This window comes from Ictalurus furcatus, chromosome 23, assembly GCF_023375685.1.
Source record: "Ictalurus furcatus strain D&B chromosome 23, Billie_1.0, whole genome shotgun sequence".
NCBI lineage: Eukaryota > Metazoa > Chordata > Actinopteri > Siluriformes > Ictaluridae > Ictalurus > Ictalurus furcatus.
In genome coordinates this window covers 20548848-20559823 of record NC_071277.1, presented here as the reverse complement: position 1 = coordinate 20559823, position 10976 = coordinate 20548848, and the positions used below count along the sequence as shown (strand labels likewise).

At 42.9% G+C, this 10976-nt stretch overlaps 1 protein-coding gene and 1 long non-coding RNA gene across 4 annotated transcripts in view; both read left to right on the top strand.

Moving 5' to 3' along the window:
* Positions 1-5606, top strand: part of gramd1a (GRAM domain containing 1A) — a 21292-nt gene extending 15686 nt beyond the window's left edge. For all 3 annotated transcript variants that reach the window (XM_053611388.1, XM_053611390.1, XM_053611389.1), the window contains exons 12-19: positions 1-42; positions 163-305; positions 477-580; positions 1285-1482; positions 1715-1799; positions 4494-4601; positions 4788-4908; positions 5187-5606. The exon at positions 1-42 is cut by the window's left edge and continues 80 nt beyond it. In XM_053611388.1, coding sequence (XP_053467363.1) covers positions 1-42; positions 163-305; positions 477-580; positions 1285-1482; positions 1715-1799; positions 4494-4601; positions 4788-4908; positions 5187-5312 — 927 coding nt within the window. In that variant the 3' untranslated portion in view covers positions 5313-5606. The remainder of the gene's footprint in view (positions 43-162; positions 306-476; positions 581-1284; positions 1483-1714; positions 1800-4493; positions 4602-4787; positions 4909-5186) is intronic.
* A 71-nt stretch (positions 5607-5677) lies between these two features.
* Positions 5678-9096, top strand: LOC128599615 (uncharacterized). The gene is made up of 2 exons (XR_008384443.1): positions 5678-7739; positions 8021-9096. It is a non-coding gene; the product is annotated as an uncharacterized LOC128599615 (long non-coding RNA).
* The last annotated feature ends 1880 nt before the right edge of the window (positions 9097-10976 follow it).

Below are 10976 nucleotides of genomic sequence, written 5' to 3'. Positions count from 1 at the left end.
AACCCCCTCGGCCCTAAAACAGCCCCCGTGGTGGAAACACAGGCACACGCATACACACACACACACACATACGCACACACCATACAGAAATAATGGAAACAGATTAAGCTGTAATCTGTATATGGTCTCATGCTGTGTGTGTGTGTGTGTGTGTGTTAACAGACTCTCCATAAGAGCAGTTCCCAAGGTGTGTGTTACGTGGTGGACTCAGAGGTGATCACGTCAGGAATCCCGTACCAGGATTACTTCTACACCGTACACAGATACTGTCTCACCTCCGTCAGCACGCAGAAGAGCCGCCTCAGGTCTCTCACACACACACACACACACACACACACACACACACACACACACCAAAAGCACAAGCTAATAACGATGGTGATGAAATGTCATCATACAGAGTAACATTACTCTCTGTGTGTATATGTGTGTGTGTGTGTGTGTGTGTGTGTGTGTGTGTGTGTGCGCGCGTACAGGGTCTCGTCAGATATCCGCTACAGGAAGCAGCCGTGGAGTCTGGTGAAGGCTCTGATAGAGAAAAACACCTGGAGTGGCATAGAGGAGTACTACAGACACATGGGTACACACACACACACACACACATACATGCGCGCGCGCGTTATCACCCCCTGCTGGTATCGTCCAGTTTAGTATTTTTGCTAAAACAGTGTAAGGCTATAATATGGGCGGGGTTACATGCAAATGAGGATTTGCGATGTCATCAAAAAAAGTCAGTGTTTAAACCAATCACAGGTAATTATATGATTATATAATTGCTAATTATGTTCAATTTGAATGAAAAATGATGTATTAGCTAAAAAACTTAGCTGTTCAACCTAGCTAGCTGCATAAATGAGCTAACATTGGCGATAATCTGTTGTCATGGTAACATTAAGATGTATCATGTGGCATAAATCGAGACTCTGGTACTGAAACTCCACTATAATGGCTAGCTAGGTTAGCTAATGCTAGCAACATTACGCTGTTAGGGATGGTAGCAGGACATGGGGCGGTGCCAAATTTGCATGCTCATACATATTCATAGATCCTGGTATATTAATGCCTATTTTTAGTTTATTTTATTTAATTTTTTTATGCTTTAAAATGACTTTCGTTGAGACGTGGTACTTGGTGTTTATTCACCCCGTTTTTCAGTTTGTCTGGTAACCATGGTAACAGGTAGCGTACTTTTAATTAAAGCTAATAAGACAGAAATATAACGCCTTATAATCCTCTACAGAAATGCGTGTGTGTATGTGTGTGTGTGTGTGTGTGTGTGTGCAGAGGTGGAGGTGTGTAAGTTGGAGACGCTGCTCCAGTCCGAGGTATCAGTGGTGTGTTTGGGAGAATCAGAAGCGGGTAAAGCTCCTCCCACACTGCGCAGGCGCAAGCACACTGGCTTGAAACGTGCAGAGGGGGCAGGATATGGGGGCGGGGCCACAACCCAAGGGGGCATGGCCCATAGGGAGCGCAGAGACACAGGTGAGAAACGTTAATAATGTTCTGTAAATCTCTGCCCTCTAGTGGTGCAATTTGGGAAATTAACCCAATTTGGGAAGTTCAAATTGGGAATACAGTGGGTTTTATTGTTGATATTTTGAAAGAAAACGTTCTTAAAAAGCAGCCAGGTGTGCACTAGGTAGTGTCACTGCCCTCTAATGTTAAATGTGGAGGTGTGTGTGTGTGTGTGTGTGTGTGTGTGTGTGTGTTTCAGGTGCACAGTACCTGAAGTTGGGCGAGAGGTGGCGTGGTTCTGCAAACAACAACAGCATCACCCTCCTGCTAATCATCAGCTTCATGTGAGTTACACTGTGTGTGTGTGTGTGTGTGTGTGTGTGTGTGTGTCTGTGAGAGAGAGAGTGTGTGTGTGCGTCTGTGTATGCAATAAATATTAATTTATTTATACTTACTGACATCATTTATTCATTTGTTTTGTTTTGTCATTATTTATTTGTTTAAACACTTCTCTGTGGTGTAACCAGATCCAATCACGAACCCGTGTAAGCCGAGATTTATTTCCCACATAAGGACACGAGCCGCAGTGCATTCTGGGGAACAGGCGCAGAACTTTAAATAAGTGTGTTTACTTGCAGACTTACAGTACAGTATTATTTTGTAAACACATTTAAAATATTTTTTTTCCATGACAATCAGTGTTATATAAATGAAAGAATTATTATTATTATTATTATGATTCTCATGACTAATAATGGCGTAATTAGCAGATCCTGTGTAAGATGGAAGGTGTTATTGAGTTACAGGACGTCTGTTAAAGAGCTCTGATGAGTTACGGTAAAGATTCACGCCTCAGTTTATCCACCGTCTCACTTTATTTTGTTTTGTTTTTCTGCATGTGGATTTGACCGTTTCTTTTCCTTTCTTGTTACTAAATTGTTTGCCTTAAATATCCTTAAAATATTCTTCAAACAGGAAGGAAGTTATTGACGTAACGCTATTTCAGACATGTGACCTTTCTGTGACCTTACCCCTGATTGGATCAGTCCCTAAGTCTGATCAGTTCTGCAGGTTATGATGATTAACTCCATGTACATCCATATAAAACATTCCTGCACTCGCTGTGGAGACGTGGCGCTGCAGAGAGTCTCGCACGGACGGACAGACCCCAAAATGCCATGCGTAAAAATGCACAAAGAAAAGAAAGAGAATTCTTTTTTAAATTATAACCAATTAGGGCTATATTTTCTTTTTTAATTGCATTTTCTTTCATTTCTTTTTTTTCTTTCCTATTTTTTTCTTCATTCCTGTTCTGTTCGTCTTTTTTCTTTTCTTTTGCTTGGGCTGTGTTGGGCTTTTGTTGTTTAACTTTTTCTAAACTCTCTCCCCCCCTCTCTCTCTCTTTCCTTTTTTCACTGTCACTGTTTCCTTTTCTGTCTCTTTTCTCTCTCTCTCTCTCCCTCTGACACTATCTTTCTCTTTCTTGCTCTGTCTCTCTCTTGCTATTTCTTTTTCTGTCTCTTTTCCGTCTCTCTCTCTCTCTGACACTATCTCTCTCTCTTTCCTTCTTTGTATGCCTCTCTATTTCTTTTTGTATTTTTTTATCTCTCTCTCATTCTCTGTCTCTTTTCTCTGTCTCTCCCTCTGACACTATCTCTCTCTTTCTTTTTTCTTTCTCTGTCTCTCTCTCTTGCTATTTCTTTTTCTGGCCATTCTCTCTCTCTCTCTCTCTCTCTCTCTCTCTCTCCCCCCTGCTGCTGCCCTGCTGTGTGTAGGATCTGTATCAGGTACAGTACGCTGCTTCCTTGTTATTGGTGTTCAGTGTTGGATTTGGTTCATCACATTAACACCATCACTCTGTGGCTCTGTGGCCCGCCGTTGGTTCTGTGGCCCTGTGGTTCTGTGGCCCTTTGGCTCTGTTGCCCGGTGGCTCTGTGGCCCGCTGACTATATATACAAGTGTTCGTCCTAACTGGGGTTTAAAAATGAAACCCAAATGTCTCCAAGGCCCTCTAGTGGCTGGTTGTGGTACATATTTTGGCCCCGCCCTTTCCCGTGTTAAGGAGCGTTCACACATACAGTAATTTTATCGCTGCAAGTCACCAGTCGCTGTACTATGAAGTCACGGGTAGGCGTTCCTACTACTGGTTACCATAGTAACATGGGTGGCGCAACTAGCATTCCACTTTTGACAACACACCAGTTTTCTTGCTGCTAAAATGAAACATTCTGGAGTGAGAGCGATCTTCTATGCAATTCACCCCCGGTGTGTGTATACACATCACATCCTACGAGATGAAGGAGGAGCAGCATGTGCTCTTTAAAGCACAATAATAATAATAATAATAATAATAATAATAATAATGAAGCACACTCACTGTTTGTCGCAATCGAGCAGACTCCGGGTGTAGCTGCTCTCTCAGTAAGTGAAGCGCGAGAAGCCGGACACGTCACCCAGGACAGGAGCTACCCCGGGATTTAACTCGAGTGCAACACAAACTGAGTGTTGCATTATTATTTCTTTTATTATTATTATCATTTTTTATTTTTTTGGCTTCGAGTTAGCTGACCTAAGTTACATTTCAGGTAATGACTCACAGCGTGAACGCTCTCAACACGAACAAGTAGTCGGCAGTATGGGCGGGGCGAGAGGCGGGGCCTGCTGTCTGACAGGCCGTATCTACTGCACATGCTCTGGCTCCAAAAACAGCTTCAGAGCCACAAAGTGGGAGTAAATGGTGTGTATATATATATATATATATATATATATAAATATATATATATATATATATATATATATATATATATATATATACAGTCATCGGTCGTGTCCCAAACCACCACAGTCCTGTTCACTATATAGGGTTATGTGTTGTTTTTGAACACAGTGCATTATGGGTATTCTGCAGCGGACACTCCATATATGTGTGTTGGATATTCTTCTTAAATTATAAACATAAAGAAGTGAGTGAGCTCATGTGGTAATATTCCTGCTGTGTGTGTGTGTGTGTGTGTGTGTGTGTGTGTGTGTGTGTGCAGTCTGGTGGTTTTAGTAGCTCTGAACATGATGCTGTTCTATAAGCTGTGGGCTCTGGAGCGAGCCGCTCACACACTCGAGACATGGCACTCATACTCACTGTCAGACAGGTAAGACACACACACACACACACACACACACACACACACACGCATTACCTGCTGTGCACACTGACAAGCAAAATGTCATAGATTTTATCCACAAACTGACAAAATATCAGCTCAGATATTACATCACCATCAAAATACTGTCTCTCTCTGTCTGCCTGTCTCTCTCTCTGCCTGTCTGTCTCTCAGTCCTCTCCCCCAGTCGTCGTCTGAGTGGATGAAGGTTCTGGAGTTACAGCGTCGGTTCCATCAGACGCAAATGAATAAGTGGCAGCAAATCCTACACTCCTCAGTCACACTGCTCGACCAGGTGTGTGTGTGTGTGTGTTATGTGGTACTACACCTGTATGCTCTCTCTCTCTCTCACTCTCTCTCTCTCAATTCAGAGTACTTTATTGGTGTGATTGTTTACACACAATCTTGCCAAAGCACCAAAATAGATAAGAAATGAGAATAATATATATATATATAATTATATCAAATTAAAAATAATAATTGGAATAATAAAATAATAGTAATAATTACAAAAATAAGTAAATAAAATTATATTTCTCTCTCTCTCTCTCTCTCTCTCTCTCTGTCTCTCAGATGAAACAGTCTCTGGAGAATCTACACAGAGGAATAATCAGACCTGAGGAACGGGAAACTGTCGCTCCTCCTCCTCCATCTGAACCTCCAACATCACCCACAACAGACACACTGACTGAGCAGTGACACACACACACACACACACACACACACACACACACCTTCTGACTGTTCACTGATCTTTTATGGACTGCAACCATGTGATTGGGTAAAATTACCCAGAATGCTCAGCCCCTCCCACTGTGACTAACTGTGAATGCAGCGCTGCCTTCCCTTGCACCCTAAACTCTATACCCTACAGCCTACACCCTAAACCCTACAGCCTACACCCTAAACCCTACACCCTAAACTCTATACCCTACACCCTAAACCCTACACCCTAAACTCTATACCCTACAGCCTAAACCCTACACCCTACAGCCTACATCCTAAACCCTAAACTCTATACCCTACAGCCTACACCCTAAACTCTATACCCTACACCCTAAACCCTAAACTCTATACCCTACAGCCTAAACCCTAAACCCTAAATTCTATACCCTACAGCCTAAACCCTAAACCCTACACCCTAAACTCTATACCCTACACCCTAAACCCTAAACCCTAAACTCTATACCCTACAGCCTAAACCCTACACCCTACAGCCTACACCCTACAGCCTAAACCCTACACCCTAAACTCTATACCCTACAGCCTAAACCCTAAACCCTACAGCCTACACCCTACAGCCTAAACCCTACACCCTACACCCTAAACTCTATACCCTACACCCTAAACCCTAAACCCTAAACTCTATACCCTACAGCCTAAACCCTACACCCTACAGCCTACACCCTACAGCCTAAACCCTACACCCTAAACTCTATACCCTACAGCCTAAACCCTAAACCCTACAGCCTACACCCTACAGCCTAAACCCTACACCCTACACCCTAAACTCTATACCCTACAGCCTAAACCCTACACCCTACAGCCTACACCCTACAGCCTAAACCCTACACCCTAAACTCTATACCCTACAGCCTAAACCCTAAACCCTACAGCCTACACCCTACAGCCTAAACCCTACACCCTACACCCTAAACTCTATACCCTACAGCCTAAACCCTACACCCTGAACCCTAACTCACTAAAGCAATAAATCAGTGGTTTGGGACAGAGCCAACCTGTTCACTCCTGTGTGATATTCAAAATAGGACATGACCACCACTGACTCTCTCCCTCTCTGTATGTGAGTAATCTGCCTGTCCACACACACACACACACACACACACACACACACACACACACACACAGAGTTCTAAACAGAAGAGGCGGGCCCTCGTTCTTCAGAGCTTCTTCCTGTTTTTCTGGGGTCAGAGGTGCGCCCCCTCCTCATCTACGGACTGATGTTTTACTTCCTTCAGCAGCGTGATCACTTCATCACTGTTTAATGATTACCCAGAATGCTCAGCTGCTACATGCTTCAGTTTTTCATCTGAACAGTTGGATCTTGAGAGACGGTGCGATCGACCGCTTCAGTATTTATTTCTCAGACTGAATGAAAATCTCGTCGTGTGTGTGTGTGTGTGTGTGTGTGTGTGTGTGTGTGCGTGTGTGCGTGTGTGTGTACGCGACGGGAAGCAGGACCACGACCACAACAGCAATAATCATGCCGGGGAAACGTGTGCTATTTATCATGAGACGCGGAGCTGCCTGTACGAGTGATGTGAAAGCGCTCAGTAACCGGGTCTGAAATGAACTCCATTAGCCAAGAAACTCCATGAAATTAGCGTCCGGAAAACAAGTTAATCCAGTATATCTTTCTGTGTGGGATCAACCTAATTACCATAAGTGTCTGTTGTGAAAAGGGATTTGCATAACCCCGCCCACAAGAGTGATGCACTGAAGAGCTGCAAGCGTACACGTCTGCGCTTTTCCAGAAAACGAGACGTCACCGACACAAGAGCGTTTACATCTTTAATTATTTTACAGCCCAACATCAGTCCTCCGGTCCACAAGGAGGCGCTGCAGCAGAAGTCTTTTCACAACCGCAGTGATCATAAACACCTACTGTGGATTTTTGGGCAGAAATAAATATTTTAATTGATTAATACACGGACAATAATTTCTAAAGTGAGACAAAAGTTAATTTCAGACCTTGTTTTTTTTAATTATTATTATTTTCACTTTTGTATCTCTCTCTCTCTCTCTCTCTCTCTCTCTCTCTGCCTAAGTATTATATTTATTTGATGTTACACTGACGAGTGTGCCGAGTCGCTCGGCGTGCGCACTCTTCTGTCCTTCTCGTGTATTTTATTGGATCAAGACTTGAAGTGATCAGGGTTACTGTAGATCTGCAGGCGCGTGCCGATCATCGGTTATACGATACATCACGATATTCATCACCGTATTCATCACCATATTCATCACCATATTCAACCGGAAACATCGTCACGTTCTGTTTCACCCGGTTCTGCCAAGAGCTAGAGGTCCCAGATGTTCAACCAAACATCTGTCAGATCTTCTTCATAATCGGACGTCTGATTAAAGACAAAGCACTCGAGACACCGTGTAAGTGAAATGATAGCAATAATAATTTACTTTCTGAAATATCCTCTCTTTAAAGTTTTTCAAACATTAAATAAAAGATTAGTCGGCGATTCCTGACATAACGTAATTTTGATCTAAATTTAATTAAAGAAATGTTCAGAACGAAAATGTAATCCAGTTTCTCTTCATTATTTTTTTATTGAACTGAAAGCGTGATAAGCCCCGCCTCTTCTCTATGTGGTGTTTTTTTTTTTTTTTGCAGGTTGCAGCGTTTAACCAATCACGATCGTTTCTCTCGGCAGGTCTGCTCTGATTGGCTGCTGGCAGCCGCAGTAAGAGAGCGCGAGACGTTAACGTACGCGACGTAGCCGCAGTGACACCATAAAAAGAAAAGGAAACAGGTTTTATTACGGAATCCTCACGACGCCGTCTTTCACACAGGAGAGCTAAAGTATTTCCACGGATCTGAGCAATATTAATAAACTAACTTCAGTTTTTCTTCACTGTCACCATGGTAACCTGCTAACACCCTGGACCGGTGTAAAGTATGTAACATATCGTAAAAATATATATATCGTAACCCGCGATTAATGCAACGTATAAACGTATCGGCACACGCCTGCTGTAGATGCGACCATCTGAAAGTACACACACACACACACACACACACACACACACACACATTGTAATATTTATGTTGCTGTTTAAACTCTGAGGACCAAACGGAGCTCGGGCTCAAAGGGACGTCCCCCGCTGTGTCTCTCTGCATTTCACACTTTGTGTTGTTTTTGTACAATTTTAGCTGCTGTGTGTGTGTGTGTGTGTTGTGTATTTTTTAGTGATGATGTCTGTTACTGCTGTTCCTCATCCTGCACTCCTCCTCCCTCCCTCTCCCTCTCTCTCTCCCTTTCTCTCCCTCTCTCTCTCTCTCCCTTTCTCTCCCTCTCCCTCTCTCTCTCCCTTTCTCTCCCTTTCTCTCCCTCTCCCTCTCTCTCTCCCTTTCTCTCCCTCTCTCTCTCTCTCCCTTTCTCTCCCTCTCCCTCTCTCTCTCCCTTTCTCTCCCTCTCTCTCTCTCTCCCTTTCTCTCCCTCTCCCTCTCTCTCTCCCTTTCTCTCCCTCTCTCTCTCTCTCTCCCTTTCTCTCCCTCTCTCTCTCCCTCTCTCTCTCTCTCTCTCTCCATCTCTCTCTCTCTCTCCCTGTCTCTCCCTCTCTCTCTCCCTCTCTCTCTCTCTCCATCTCTCTCCCTCCATCTCTCTCTCCCTCTTTCTCTTCACGTTTGTATTTATTTGTGTTAGCCTGGAGGAGGAAGTGTGATGTTGCTGTAAAGATCTGATTTGGATGGTGAAAGAAATAAAACTAGAACGTTTAGTAAAATGAAGCGGTGTATTCTGGGTTTTTTGTGTTTTTATCAGGAGATTCCTCATTACGAAAGGATTTAGTCGTAAATCGTTGGCACGAGCGTCCATACAACAGTTTGGTTTCTGTGAAAATCCCATAAATTCAGGGAAACGCTGGCGTCCTGCTCGTGCTCCTGAGTGTGTGTGAGTTCACGCATCAGAACACTAACTAACGTAACTTGTGTTTATTACCTTCACAGCGTTTAGCCGACGCCCAGAGCCACTTCTAAGAGAGCGTTAGTCGCTTCATTGTAATGGCTTTAATTAAAGAATAGAAATAAACCGTAAAGGAGAGGGCGGTGTATAAATGGAGGGCGGGCCGGTCTGTCCGTCTGTCTGTCCGTCTGTCTGTCTGTCTGTCTGTCTGTCTGTCTGCAAACACACACCTCATCTGGTGGAGGATTTATCCTGCACTTATTATTATTAATATTATATATTATTGAAATATTTATATTGACGTATTTAAGCAACTCTTTATTCTGATCGCTCATTTCCTGTCCCCTGCTCTCTGTGCACGTTACCTTTTATGGAGTTTTGTGGGCGTCGCTACATGCAAATGAGGTGTGTCAGGATTATGTATATTTTCGAGTGAGTAGCTCGGCAGCGTGACAGGCGAGTGGAGTCTACAGTAGAGATCGCTAGCGTAGCCAAACACTGCAAAAAATAAAAAGAAACACAGACCCTTTCATTGTTTATCATAGTTTTGTTCTTTATTTATTTGGCAAGCAACATTTTCATTTATACATGAAGTGCATACATTAGATTGGTGTGTTGAGGCTGAGAACAGTGTGTGTGTGTGTGTGTGTGTGTGTGTGTGTAAATGAGGGTGTGGCAGTGTTACAGCGCCCCCCGCTGGCACCGACACTGAACCGATTCAACATTGATAAGATCATTTTGCGCTTTTTTCAAATTTTAATTTTTTTAAAACTTCGTACTAGAATGTTTCATGCAGAAAAAAGTCTCGCATACAAATTTTACAGACGTAAATAAAAACAATTCAGATCTCGGTGTCATGCAGCTTTGTGTCCTTGCGTTAGATTTTACACGGCTAACATTATTAGCATTACACTCGGTGCTCGAGTGGCTTTACACCCTTTATATCCACTGAGAGAACTGGCAGGATGTAGCTTTATGCTAATCGCTAACTGCTAGATGCTAGCTGCTCCAAATGTTTATTAGTTTTGTTTAGCTTATTTTTGTAATGTGCTTCATGACTTCACGCAAACCTGAAAACCCGATTAAAGGGATAGTTAAACCATGGTCACGGTCAAGCTAACACGGCTAGCAATTAATAAAGGCTCATTATGAACGGTTATGCTAAACGACAACATGCTAACTGGCAGTGCTAGCTGTCATTTGTTTTAGCCTATAAAGCTTTTACACACGACTGAGCTAACTGGACTGGACTGAGTTCAGCTACATTAGCATGCATTAGCATCATGTTACTAGCATTAGCGTTTGTTAGCCATTTTTAGCCTTCGCTAACGTTTCACAAGGTTGAAATATCCCTTTAAGATAAGAGGTAAATGGACTGAGGCAGCTGCATTAGCATCGCGTTGTTAGCGGGTGCATTTCTCGTCACATTCCCTTTGCTAACATTTCTGTTTGATGTTGTTTATTGTTTTTGTCATTTAGTACACATGATTATGATTATAATGAAATAATTAATTCTACAGTCTTATGCTAACATGGCTAGTGATTTTTATTCAAGCTAATTCACAAAGGTGATGCTAGGTAAGTCGCAGTGTTAGCTTTTGTTCATCGTTAGCCTTGGTTTAAAGATGAAGTGTCTCTTTAACATGTAGCGTGAGGTTAGCTACATTAGCATCTCGTTGTTAGCGTTAGAAGTGAAGATCGTTAA